Here is a 14,640-nt window from a genome sequence, read left to right on the forward strand (position 1 = left end):
ATGGCGGTGCTTCTTCGCTCCCATCGGAGGTTCGAAGAGCATGATAAAACGCAATAGTGTACCAACCAATGGTCGAATTTAACGTGGACCTAGCGCGCCCCGACGGCAAGTGGACTGTATCCTTCTTGTTGGAACGGTTTGGAATTGAGTGCTGCACGGACGTCAATGTGCCGACCAAGCGTCACCGGTCGTGTACTGATTTAACCTTTGGCGTGAATGTCTCTAGCATTGCAGTATAACTTATCTCGGTGCACCACAGCTACCACAAAAGTATGGTCACTGTGGTAACGAATGAGACGAAATAAAGACGATAAAAACCATGAAGTCACATGTGTGTGTCTTAATTCAATCAATATAGCAATAACCATATAAATCAAGATAGTTGTCAATATAGTCATCCCAATACAGCTTCGCCGGTAATCGTTCTTCACAGAGTAAAAGGGCACTAAATATTTCGTTAATTCTATTACTACCGTGGCGTATGCGCACATATATTGGAGAGCACAGCAAGTAGTACTGTATCGGAATAAAAATAACTCCTTTTTTGCGTGTGTGTAGGCATTACAAAGAAGATGATTTTGAAGAGACAGCGTTATTACTTTAAGGTTCAAGCAAGCAATTGGCAGTGTCTGCTGTGAGAGATCGCAGTAGGCGCAGTAAAGGAGTTCAGAGCAGGAAGTAGCATTGCTTATAAGCCGGATAATTTTTGTGCGCGATGCCCTTCTCAACAGCTATCTCTTTACCTCTATGTCTCTAGCCCCCCCCCCCCTTTTCCCCCGTTAATATATATATATATATATATATATATATATATATATATATATATATATATATATATATATATATATATATATATATATATATATATATATATATATATGAGTAATTGTGAAGGCCCATCGCAACATAACATCAGTGCCAAGCAGTAGCTTTTAGACCGTTTAGATTTTGCGCTGACCTGGCTCGTTGCCCTGATTTATCGCCTGATCGCAATAATCTCTATAATCCAGTCAGGCAATGTCAATACAGTCACTGGCTACGGGCCCTGTACGTCATATCCATCTTGTCATTGTATAAGTTTGAATTAAGAAAATTTGATTTGATTTGGATTCGATTACCTCGTTTCAATGACGACAATAGGCATAGTTTGGCTCCAGGCAGGCAAACAGCGACCACTGTCAAAGGTTTTTCCTTCTGTTTTGGTGGCAGTTTCAAAATATTGATAGATATCGTCAGTTCTGCAGGTAAAGAACAGGCGCTGAGCTATTCTTCGTTTTCGCTCTCCGGTTTCCACCGACAACCTTAATTTTTTTTCCAAGAGGGCTGAAAATGATGAGGTTTCCTTGCCTCTTGGTCAAAGCAAAGACCCGCAATCGACACGAACAAGTTGGCCGCAAGCAGCACGTCTGCGCTCCGAATTCATCGCGTCTGCATGTGGTGCAGCTATAATGGTGTGAGCCGTAACAGAATGCCTCCCACACTCAAAGCAGGGCACGTTTATTCGATGACGACACAGCTCCCCGAAATAGCTTCCTTGTTGAACGTGCGTTAGGCACGTTCATATAGCTTGCTCAGCTCACGTGCAGACGAAGACGGCCTGAAGATCCAATTTAGTGCAGTTTCTGTAAGAGGATATACCGGATCCTCCGATTTGGCGTCTTTCGCAAGACATCAAGGCACGCAATGAACGTAACAAAAAGACAAGGTCTGAGGTCACGTGGGGATGTTGTTCGAGTTCATTCCCCACGCATTGTTTGGGTAAAGTTGCTGTTAAAAAATGAAAAATTCAATTATGGGGTTTTGCATGCCCAAACCACGATCTGATTATGAGGTGCGCCGTAGTGGGGAACTCCGGTAATTTGGACCACCTGGGGTTCTTTAACGTACACCTAAATCGAAGTAAACGGGTGTTTTCACATTTCACAGCCCAAAACCGCTACCGTTAAGCAACAACGGCGGGTAAAGTTAATGTTGATTTAAGACATTGCGCGCGTACTTTACATAAAATGGTATTGGCCCTATATAAAATAATTGAAAAAAATAATGACATGCCTGCAGCACTAATGTATCGCAGGCGATGAATTAATATCTATAAAGAAAAATACGAAGAGAAGGTACATTTGCAGAACGGAAAGAGGTTAGGAGAAATAGAAAATGAATATTATATAAAGGCTGTTCCACCACAAAGCGAAATCACAGCTAAGGGACTTGGCATCAACGGTATTTTTTTTTAAAGAGATAACGGGGACATAAACTATGTGATGCCTTGAGCTTAACAAATTTGTTTTTCTTGTTTCGAGATGGTTGAGATGTCTTCTGGTTGGCAATGTGGGGGTCTTGTTTGTTGATTGAAAATGCAGACTTTTTGCTGGGGTCGCCAAGAATCTGGATCTTAGAAAGAACTTAAAATTTTTAATTAGCATTCTGAATCATAAAAGAAACAATAAATAACTGAATAAACAATATAGTTGAGAAGTGTAATAGATGATTGAGTGGTTGTTATACTGTTTTCATTCTTTCTTTTTCTATCTGTCGGCTTCCCACTAATTCCGCAGGCTCTTACAAAGGTCGAGAACGAAAACATTTCACGTACCTTACGGGAGAATCAGCCACAAACTGAGAAATGCAGATACTACCAACAAATCTAAAAATTATCGAAAGAAAAAGAGAGAAAGATTCACGCTGTTTCACGCATTCACGCTGTTTTTTTTTCTAAGATTATTTTTTTCCTTTCACCTCGTAATTAGCCTCCCCTGCGATACTCGTCACCGACGCCTCAGCCTCGGTTACGTCACGCACAACCCACTGTTTCACCGCGCCAGACGCCGGGCCGCGGGTCCCCTGGGGCGCGAGTACGCGTGAGGAGCACCGCTGTTTGCGATTCCCGTTGTTGTCATCTCTCTCTGGTTTTTTTCTCTCCACGATTTTTCTCGCTTCTCTGTCTGATCGCACGTGTAGTAGCTTCGTGGCTCCGTGCGCCGCCCACGATTCACATGCAGCTTCTCTGCGGGGCCCGTGGCGTCTTCGCCGCGGTCCGTCGTACGCCCCGTACACGTGCGTGTGCGGGTCCTTCTCCTTTCGGTCTCCGGGGGCGTCACGTTGGGCCAAATGTGAGGCTCCGCGGCAAAGCGCCACGGGTATCTGGTCCACGGAAGCCCCGCGAAAACGACGCTAGTCCCACGGCGCGCAGACAACGTGCACGCGAATCCCGACCACGCGTCTCCTCCATCCGTGTCAACCGCACGCGCCTTCTCCCTCGGAGGCGACGCTTGCGAACCGTGAGCTGTCACGCCGAGCTGTTGTTCCTCGACCTTCCCCTTCCCGCCTCGGTCACGTTGGCCATCCATGGCTTCTGGGCTGGCATAAAAGTCACCCCGACGGATCCGAAAGTCGCAGTCGGTGTGTGTGCAGTCCCACAGACACGAGATCTCTGCACAAGCAGCGAGCATTCCCTGGAGTTACGACGGCGACGGTACGCGGCTAGCCAAGTTCCCGGCGCGACACCTCTGGATTTGGATATCCACCGAGCGGCTCCTCGTCGACCTCGGAGAAACTCGTCAAAAGACATGAGTCCTGTGGTAAGTGCGCGTCTAGGGACAGTGAAGCGACTTCGATGGTAGCGCAGCTTCCCTTGCTCTTACTCGCTGAACGGCAAAGTGTCAACACTGGAAGTTCCGACTGAATGTTAGCGAATGGCTACATGCGAAACGGTAATCCGGATGGCTATAGCTCTTATTCCGACATGGTGTTCATCGCTGGACTTATTCATTCTCTATTTCATAATTTCGCCTATAATTCCATAAAATGAAGTTGTACTTAGAAAGCGCAACCTTGAAGTTTCGGATTGCACAGCGTTTGGGTACACGTACGAGCGCTTTAATGGTTGAAGACCAGTGGTGCCGAAATATTGATGTTGTATCAGTTTATAGGCAGGTTATTCTTGGGCTGCAGACTACAAAATGTCTCATATAACGAGTCATAGCAGTAATGTAAAATAACAAAACCATTATGGCAGTTTTAGCAGGGCAAAATGCAGCAAGCGGTATACGATGCATGCAATGACACTGCCCTTTCTTATGTACAGATCGTCGCTTGCATAGCTCTGCTACAGCTCTGTCGCTATATTACTGTCATTATGTACTGCGGTCAATAAGGTTTGCTAGGATAGTTCACTTGTACGATTGAAGTAAGCTTTGCTTACGGCTTGCTAGCGAATGAACGGCCAACGCCGACATGTGTAGTATGAGTAGTGGGTAGTAGCAGTAAGTAAATCAATGTAATGCGGTCGGGACAACTCAGTTACAAAAATCATACGAATCAAGAAGCGAACGCAACAGCTTAGCTCCAGGGACGCGAATACCGACAGTCATTTAACTGTCAGGCGATGTCTTCCAACCTTCGTATTCCTTCCTATTCAAACGTTTCGATTGGCGAATTTTTCCTTCATGATCGGATGTACTTGTACACATATGGTCAACAAGCATTTTTCACTCTTTCTTCGGCACATCGTAAACGTAATGCATGAACCCATCCTTTCACCATTGCAGGCTCGCGCCCGCTCGGCCTATTTACTCTTGGTCATCCTTGTGGCCGCCGGCGCCGAGAGGAGCTTCGACTATGACGTGGATGACCTGGACCAGGTGGAGTCGTTCATCTGGGACGCCAGCGAGGCTCCGCACATGGGTCCCTCTAGGCCCGCACAGCACAACCAGTCGCCCGCCGAAAACCTTGTCGGTACCGACCCCAACCTGCACCGACAGGTCTCTGAAATTGTGCGCCAGATCATCGCCGAGTACTCCCATCGGAACCAGCTCCCGGCTGGTATATGGGTCGGCGGGAAACACATGGGTCCTGGTATGCATCATATGCCGTATCCGCCCCAGAACCCATGCTTCCCTCCCATCGGACTGCAGATCCCAATAATTCCCTGGAAGATGGACCATATCACACCACGCGGTGCTACGAACAACAACGACAATATCAACCTCAATAACAATAATGGAAACAACCAAAACAACAACCACGATAACAACAATAACAACGGAAACAGTGTCGCCGGTAAGAACAATAATAACGACAAGCCACAACCAGGCTCGCTGCCGCCGCTGCCTCCCTACCAGAAGCCAGCCTGGAGGCCAGCCGTCCCCGTGTTCCCGATTCCCACGCAGCCCCAGCAGCACCAGAACCACCAAGCGCCTCTGAAGAACCCACAGTCGCAGCCTGGCGTCAAGACCTCGTTCAGCATCTCCACATCGCACCCAGTGCCGCTTCCCAAGCGAGACCTTCACACACCTCTGGTTCCGTGGCGGTCGGCCGCTCCAGCACCAGCGGACCAGCAGTCCGCCGGACAGCAGACCTTGCCACTCCCGATTCGGCCTCCGAAGCTGGCTTCGCACTTTCGCTTCGCTCAGCCGCCGAGACCCAGCGGACGCGGCCACGGCAGCCGCAGGGGACAACACCAGCTGCCGCAGAAGACCGGCGTCTCGTCGCTGCCCAAGAACCTGCCGGCCGACGACGTCTACTACGCCAGCCAGAGCAGCAAGCTCCCCAGGAAAGTGATCAAGCAGGCCGTGTTCGAGCCCAAGCGCAAGCAGCAGGTCGGCGAGACCATCACGCTGGTCGAGCAGGGCAAGAACGGCGAGTGGTTCAAGCTTCCGGTGAACAAGGTCTCTGCGGGTCTCGGGCGCCGCAACTACGAGGTGGTGGAGCTGCACAAGGAAGAGGACGTCAGAAAGGTCGGCCAGGGCTTGGGAAACGGCGAAGAGAGTATTCACTACATCCACATCCAGGAGAGATAACTCGTTGCAAGTCTAAGGGCGCCGTTGATCGGCGACCGGCGTAGCATGTTCGCACACTGTCTCAACCCGTCGGCCTGCGCTCCTTATGGACTCGAAATATGCTGGACATTCACTGTACTGTGCCTGACATCTCATTCCTTCGCTGTAAATACCAAGCTCACATTTTTTAGCCCCTGGGTGTCTGGAACATGCACACCGATTGACGCTGTTAATAAAGCCACTTCTACGATGCAAATACGTTCGTATCAAAATCAATGAAGTTGTGCGATGCGTTCGAGTCGTCGACGCGTGGTAGTTGCCTCGTAGCCACCGTGTGTGGCGACGAGGAAACCAGGAAATAAAATTTGTACGACAACACAAAGTACCGTGCTTTTCTTTCTGAGGCCCGAGCTAGCTGCTTGAGGACCAAATCATACAAACATACAACATACATTTATAGATAAAAAAATTAAATTATGGGGTTTTACGTGGCAAAACCACTTTCTGATTATGACGCACGCCATAGTGGAGGACTCCGGAAATTTCGACCACCTGGGGTTCTTTAACGTGCACCTAAATCTAAGTACACGGGTGTTTTCGCCCCTATCGAAATGCGGCCGCCGTGGCCGGGATTCGATCCCGCGACCTCGTGCTCAGCAGCACAACACCATAGCCACTGAGCAACCACGGCGGGTATATTTATAGATACAACAAATTATACAACAAATATTTGCAACAGGGCGAGACTCTTGTTTGCCCCAGCGGAAATCTGCTCAGCACATTCTAATGGAATGCGAAGGCATTCACCCAGTTGGAACTGGATGGCCAGTCCACTTTTCAAAACGCTAGTGTTCATAGCTAATGGAAGCCTAAACTGGCCAGCCGTCGAAGTCAGCAAGAGACGATCGGTATATCGGGGAAAGAAATTGTAGGACAACGGGATCATGGCAGGCGTGGACATCTAAGGCATGTACACTTAAAAATACATTACAGGACCATACATAAAGGGGTGCTGTAAGATATAAATAAATAAATAAATAAATAAATAAATAAATAAATAAATAAATAAATAAATAAATAGAGATGGCGGATAAAATAAAGCTGTGATAGCAAGCACATCGTAAACGACCAGACAGAAAGAGAAAGGAGAGGCGTTGTCTATCAACTTTAGACAGAAAAATATCGCTTAAAGCGGAGGCTACCTTGGATCCAATACGAAAGCCTGAGGTGTGCACGAACAACTTTCAATCCTGCATAGTGCCTATCTACGCAGTATGCAGTGTCTGGCTATTGGCAGAAGCACTTGAGCGCTGTGCGAATTGCGGACGCCTTTATTGTTAACAATTCAGAGCGAGTCGCAAGCTTTTCGAGTTAAAGTAACCTAGCGCACCGTGTTACCTTTCTAATGTTGAAGATCTGTTCCCTTCCTTGCCGCAAGATTTTTTCGATGCAGTGAATGAAAAAGTCAATCCCATAGTGTACTGACGAGAGTGTTCTGGTAGATCGTTGTGGCAACTCTGGTGAATATTTTCTGGAATCGCTTTCTTTTTACCTGGATTCCACTGTTAATTTGCTGCCTGGGGTGGAAAGCTGTTAGTGTAGTCGTCAGGTGTGTGTATTGAATCGAAGGTATGCCCCGTTTTAAGCGACGTTTTTCTGGCCAAAGGCAACAGACAGCGCTTGTCCAGCCTTTAGCTTCCTGTTTCGCCATTTATTGTGCCCTACTGTCACGGATAAGTTCCAACTCGTCCGATTCGCCATCCTTGTATAGAAAAGTTAGCTTTCCTGCGAGGCCGTTCTCCCGGCACTTACTAATGGTGTCGTGGCAATTTTCGCAAAGGCCGTGCTTAGGCAGTGTGCTTGTATTATGACATGAACGATGTAGACGCGCCTCTCGTGATGGAGTCGTGGCGCAAAAGAAAAGCTGCAGCATGTGCAGGTAGCACTTCGTCTTTATTTCAACTATGACCGGTTTTGCCATTCGTTGAGCAAATATACAGTGCAGAGAAGTGCACTTACTAATAATGAAAAATGTTTTATCCGGAGATCACGCAGGCTAGGTGACTATTTTTTTTTGTCGCCACCTCGATGCAAAAGGGATACCGCAAGCGATCATCATCATAATAATAATCGTCATTGTCATCATCATCTAGGTCGCGAAAACGATCCCGTCGAGACACGGGCGCAGTCGAGACAGGCGATGGAGACAGCGTCGAGACAGTTCGAAAAGCAGTTCTCAAACCCTTGACAGTTTATCTCTTTTCACACGTAGTAATATTATGTCACATTTGACATTCAGATTCAAGTTTCAACGTATCTCTCTCTCTCTCTCTTCCCGCTCACGCCCTCGTACGAGTGCAGATCTTGCGCAGCGAAAAGGCGATTGTGTGCGAGAGCACAGGAAGGAGACATATGCCCCTCGCGATAAAGCGAAGCTGTGCCGTGCCAGATGAGCGTCCGTGGTAGACTGTTGCAAAAACGGAGGGGGGCCCTACAGGACGGGAGAGAGAGATAAAAGAAAGCGGCCACCAAGTCCCTTCAAAGTGCAAGAAGACGCTCCAGGCCGCAGGTTTCCTCTCCCAGGCCCGCTGACACACGCCAGAACATCAAAGAGCTTGCGCTCCGCTTGCTCGCTCGCCGAGAGCGCATATCGTCAGAAACTCGAAACCCGGAGTCTTGCGCAGCCGTCACTAAGGACGGGCCGAAGAAGAAGGGACGCCTTGGTCTGCGCTGCGCACACACACAGTCAGCGCCTTGGAAGGCAAAATGAGAAGGACAGCGGAAAAAAGAAATGAAAAGAAAATGAAAGCGGGGATTTTTGCCTGACTTTTTTTTTTTTTTTCGAAGCGGGCCGCGACTTCTTTGCACCGCTCAGTACGCAACGCTTCGGGGACGTGCGGAAGATCGTGTTTCCGCTGTTGGTTCCGGCCAGGGGTCTTCAAGATGCCTCGGAGCTTCGCGGAAACGCCCCGTCGCGTTTTGTTGCTTTTCGATTTGTGCCTCCCTCTTGTGATGCAGTATTTCTCCTGCTTCTGCACCTTTTCTATCTTTTAGAGCTTGTTTTGCTTTATATATTTGCGTCCGCTAGTGAACGTTCGGGAAATATTTCTTTTCGGCCATCTGCACTGGACAAGTGGTGTCACGTGTGCTTGAGTTAGGAGGCGGCTGGCCCTTAGGGAAGGCCCCTATGCCCTAAGTGTTGCGGAAGGCCGCTTTGCAAACGCCGCCAGACAGAGGGCGGCGAACGGCGGCACATCATCAGTGCTGCTTTCGAGGCTTTGTGACGTATGGCTTCTTTTTGGGCTCGAACCGCGTTAGCTGGAGCACGGCACTTTTACGCTCTCTAGGAAGTGGTTTTCGCTGAAAGGCGGTCGTCATTTACTCCAGATTTATTGATGCTCCGGGTGGTATATCCCATTGTGTTGTGCGGCTTGCATTCGGCGTAAACCACGAGGAGGTGGTTTTATTAATTGAATAGCTTTTCTGCGTACAGGCGGAAAACTGCCGAGCATATCGAAACACTGCAGCTACTTTCCTGGTATTATCGTAGAGCTTCAATCCTCACTTGCTAAGCGGTGCTTGATTCCAACTTGTCATACACGCAGAATGGCTGTTTATTTCGCGTTAAAAAAACGATATATAGAGAAATCCCCCGGTGCCTGAAGAACGAGAGAGCAGTCTCATTTACCTTGTTTTACGGAGAAGCTGTTAACCTCTCGCTGGTCGGCATCTTTCGTGTCCATCCGTCAAGAAAAATTATCAGCAGCAATGGCTCATACTCCCTAAGCAAGCAAAAATGCAATGGTTCATCCCCATCGTAATGCAGAGGCTACAAGTACTCAGCAAAGGGAAGCGAACAGTGCACACATTTATTTTAATGCCGCATAACATGCGCGGAACAGCGTACGTTCCAATAAAGAACAAGCTCAAAACAAGCATCTGTCATCATCGGCGATGGCTCATACCCCCGTAAGCAAGCAAAAGTGTAATGACTCATACCCAGGTAAGCAAGCAAAATATGCAATGGCTCATACCCCGGTAAGGCAGAGGCTACAGGCGCTCAGGAAAGTGAAGCGAACATTCCTTAGATTCATTGAAATCACCCATACAGCACGCACAACAGCATAAGTTTCAACAAAGAACAAGCTTGAAACAAGTGTCCGAACCATCGCTAAAACATTGCATCATCACTAAAGCCTTGTCTTCCGCAGTTGTAGTGGTCGTTTTGCAACAACTTCGACATCCACTTTCGCAGGGCCGGGATGACGATTCAATTTTTTTCAAGTTCTTTCAATTTTTTTCAATTCAAGTTTAATCTTTCTGTGAACTACAGTCATCGTACAGCACCTTCATTCTAGTGCTTCGAATACACGCTACTGACACAGGCGATCCTCGGTGGCTTAGAGAGAGACAAAACGACGAGAGAAAATAGAAACGCAGGGAGGTTAACCAAAACAGAAAAACCGGCTTGCTACCCTACGCTAGGGAGCTAAGGAGGGGGAGCAGAGAGATAAGAAGAAACTATAGGCATACAGACATAGAGTACACACACAGACGATCACCGCAGGCTATTGCAGTACAGAATTACGAGAAGCACAATGAACGCCAATTCAGGCTACAACCATTTGCACAGCTCTGTTTTCCTAAAAAAAACTGTTGCAGTACCTTCCTTGCCTTCTGCTGCGATTACTTTTGAGGTCGGCATTCCAAAATTGGTTGCTCTGATAATGGCCTGCTATCAAAACGAGCTAGTGCCGTTACGAGCGGTCGTCTCTGTACATCGTAGCGAGGACAGTCATATGGGGCCCGTATTCTGAAATGATCCACTTCGGCGATACTATAGCCTCGGCCACGCCTTCGCCATCTGTGCGCACTGATTGGCTGTTTTAGCGAAAATGGGATAAGTTACGTCATTCGATTTTGCTCAGCCAGCCAATCAGCGCGCGCCTGACGGCGAAACTATCGAGGCGTTAGTATCACCGAAGTCGATCGTTTCAGAATACGGGCCCAGAACGTGTTAAGTGTATCCTCGTGGTCACAGTCATCACACGTAGCGTTGTCGGTTACACATACCTTGCGCAAACACTATTCTTCCACAAAGTCTGCCGGAAACAGTCATATTTTGTCCCTGTCCTAGGTGTTCCATTTCCTTTCTATTAGCGCTTTTCTTTTCATGAGCAGCAGCATCGGTCTCAAAATGGCATCCAGCTACACATGGCTTCGCTTTTGTTTCAGTCTGTCCTGCACTCAAGTCTGCCCCGGCAAATGGAAGCCTTCTGCCCGTACTTGCATTGCGCGCTCACACGCACACAGCGGAACGAAACCTCTGAAACACAAAATGATCCTTAACAAGCCTCTCTGCTCCTGGCGAACGGAGCCGCAGGCGACAGGCGAAACATGCTTCACATGTCTCAAAGTCACGCAGCGCGTTTCCGCTCGCAATCAACAGCAAAACCACCTTTCCTTTCTCTGGCAAAAGCATCTCGTCTCGGAGTTGCCCGGTGTGCATGTGTGTGTGTGTGCGTGCGTGCGTGTGAGCGCGTCTCCTGCACACACTAGGTTTCCGTAACGGCGTAAGCGGCAGGAAATGATTCCTCGAAGACACGTAGGTCTCTAAGTCTCTGGCAGCCTGCTCATGGGCGTAACGCCGGGCTTGTGTTTCAGGGCCGCACGCACCTAACTACCTTCCCCTACAAGCCTCCCTGCTCACACTCTCGCAAGGTCTGATCCCTCTCTACGAAAGGGGCGAGGGGAGGGCGCTCTTCTAGCTCGCTAAGTGACCGACCTGCGCACGGTTGCTTGTTTGTCGCTACGTTAATCGGTCCGCTTGGACAAACACAGCCTAGCCACGCGTTTCCTGCCACCCTCCCTTCTTTTCCCCGTTGTTCTGCCTGCTACAGCAAGAAGGCAGGTGCCGCACGCTACAGTGCTACAGTTTGCGGTAAGCCAATGGAAGCGTGGGTCGGTTTGGCCGTTAAGTGTTGACAAACTGCGCGCCGTCTGGCACGAACAGCTGTCGTCGCCACGTTTTACCCTGGTTGTAACGCGCGTTGGGTATCATTGGTGCGGTCGAGAGAGGGCCGCAGTAGGCACGTAATAAAATTATACAGTTAAGCAGCATTACTGGCTGATCATTGCAGCGATGAAAAAGTAGTATGCACAAATGGACAAATAAAGAAGTACTCAAAGCATCGAGAATGACAGAAACTTTATTTAGACCAGCGTTGCAATTATTGATCGGTCTCGTGGTGCCCTGGCACAGTTGATTTTGACGACACCGATAGGCACTTCCAACAGCTTGAGCACAAACGCGACTTCAACGAACACTCAGCTCTTTCGAACCCATGAGTACGGCTACAGGGGAAAATCTGCTTATTTTCTTCCCGATGCAGCCATTGCTCAGAAAGTTGCCGTCTATATGGATGGCTATATTGTTTGGCAATACCAAATCAAAATTTTTGTCTTTAAATTATGTGCCCTTTATGAATACTATATGACCACGTCTGAGTGTGTGAAAGAGAGAGAGAGAGGAAATACTCGAGAGTGTGGCGTCATTTCACTGGGGTACCAGAAATCCACGTGCGATTATGCCAAAACTGCGATCGATAACCAGATTGTCAATATTATACGTTGCAAGTGGATATTACAAGTGGCCATTACCTGGGATATTCCTGGCCTTAGTGAGGTTAGAAGCACTGATGATGCTTTTACAGTGCTGACTGACGACCACGTCCTCTGCTACAGCGGTCTTATAGATAAGAGAGAACACGAGGTAGGATTTCTAATCCACAAAGGCATAATGGGCAACAACAATTGATGAATTCTACATCTTTAATGGCAAGGTAGCAGTCGTCGTAATAAAACTGAACAGAATGTATAGATTCAACCCTATGCTCCAACCTCGTTCGAGTCATGATGATGAAGAAATAGAATACTTTTATGAAGAGGTTGAATTAGCAATGAGAAAGGCGGAGACTCAGTATACTGTAGCCATGGGCGACTTTATTGTAAACGTGAGGAAAAAGCAGGCTCGGGAGGAAGCAGTTGGCAACTACGGAATCGATTCTAGGAACACTAGAGGAGAGATGTTGGTAGAATTGGCACAGAGAAATAGACTCCGCACAATGAATACCTTCTTCAGGAAGCACGGTAACAGGAAGTGGACCTGGAAAAGCCATAATAGAGAAACAAGAAATTAAATATATTTCATACTTTCTGCCGGTCCCAGCATAGTGTAGGATGTAGAAGTGTTAGGTAGGGTAAAGGGTACAGTGATCATAGGCTAGTGAGGTCCAGGATTCACGTCAATTAGAATAGGGAAAGAGTAAAATTGGACAAAAAGAAACAGTTTCAGTAGCCGTTTCAGTAGCCGCAAAGATACCTTTTGGACGGTTCGCGCACGGGAACATCCAGTGATATGTTGAGTGAGGCCATCCTTTGGTTACTAATACCATCGGCACAAGACAGCGAATGAACTGACTCTGGCTTGGAAATAAAGACCAGGTCAAGGCCAACCTAGACGCAGTAAGGGTAAAAGCAGACCAATCCAGGCTGGTGCTTGCAAACAAATATGCAGCTTTAGAACAGAGAGATGAAGATGACATAGTGGTAATGAATGAAACCGTAACTAGACTGATTTCAGCAACGACAATTAAAGTGGGAGGTAAGGCACCAACGCAACCAGTAGGCAAGCTCTCCCAACCAACAAAAGACCTAATAAAGAAACGACAAAGCATGAAAGTTCCCAACTCAAAATATCAGATAGAATTCACGGAACTATCAAAAGTGATCAAAGATGAGAAAGTAAAGGATATTCCAAATTATAACGCGAGGAAGACTGAGGAAGCAGTAAAAAATGGAAGCAGCATGCAGTCAGTGAGAAGAAAACTTGGCATAGGACAAGCCAAGATGTATGCATTGGAAGATAAGCAGTGTAGTGTCATCAGCAATTTCGATTATGTAATAAAAGCAGCAGAGGAATACTATACTGACCTACACAGTATCCAGAGCAGCGCCGCTACCTTCTTTGGATGTAGTGATAAACAAGATACAGAGGCTACTTCTATAACTAGCGATAAAGTAGGAACGGTCTTGCAAGACATAAAACGTGGAAAATCGACAGGAGAAGAGGGAATAACAATCGATGTAGTCAAGGTGGACAAGACATCATGCTTGTAAAGCTTACAGTCCTTTATACGCAATGCCTCATGACTTCAAGTGTACGATAGAGCTGGAAGAATGTTAACATTATACACATTATACTAATCCATGAGAAGGGAGACGTTAAGAAATTGGAGAATTGCAGACCCATTATCTTGCTTTCAGTAGTGTACAATGTATCCACCAATTTCCAATAGAATCAGGGCAACACTTGACTTCAATCTAGCAAGAGGACAGGCTGGCTTCAGGAAAAAATATTCTACAATAGATCACATCCATGTCATCTGTCAATCAACCTCTCAATATGGCTTTCATAGATTACGAAAAGGCATTTGATTCAGTAGAGATACCAGCAGTCATAGAGACATTGCGTAATCAAGAAATATCTTGTTAATTATGTACGAAGATTCCACAGCTACCTTGGTCCTCCACGAGAGAAGTAGAAAATTACGTATCAAGAAAGGGGTCGGGCAAGGAGACACGATCTTTCCAATGCTGTCCACTGCATGCGCTTAAAGTATTTAACCTTCAAGCTATTAGACAAGGAAGGCATAGGAGTGAGGATCAACGACGAATATCTGAGCAACCTTCGGCTTTCAGATGACATTGGCCTGTTCAGCAACACTGGGGACGAATTGCGACAAATGATCGAGGGCCTTAACCAAGAAAGTGTTAGAGTGGGGTAGAAGATTAATATGCGCAA

General features: G+C 47.3%; 1 protein-coding gene across 2 annotated transcripts in view; it reads left to right on the forward strand.

Annotated features, from left to right (window-relative positions):
- LOC135917278 (uncharacterized) overlaps positions 1 to 6,139 on the forward strand; it is a 57,000-nt gene extending 50,861 nt beyond the window's left edge. Inside the window, exons 2-3 of one of the 2 annotated variants that reach the window (XM_065450831.1) lie at positions 3,412 to 3,578; positions 4,548 to 6,139. In XM_065450831.1, the coding sequence (XP_065306903.1) occupies positions 3,567 to 3,578; positions 4,548 to 5,798 (1,263 nt within the window). In that variant the 5' untranslated portion in view covers positions 3,412 to 3,566 and the 3' untranslated portion in view covers positions 5,799 to 6,139. The remainder of the gene's footprint in view (positions 1 to 3,411; positions 3,579 to 4,547) is intronic. The other variant, XM_065450830.1, reaches the window with a different exon arrangement.
- The last annotated feature ends 8,501 nt before the right edge of the window (positions 6,140 to 14,640 follow it).

Source organism: Dermacentor albipictus, chromosome 5, assembly GCF_038994185.2.
Source record: "Dermacentor albipictus isolate Rhodes 1998 colony chromosome 5, USDA_Dalb.pri_finalv2, whole genome shotgun sequence".
Lineage (NCBI taxonomy): Eukaryota > Metazoa > Arthropoda > Arachnida > Ixodida > Ixodidae > Dermacentor > Dermacentor albipictus.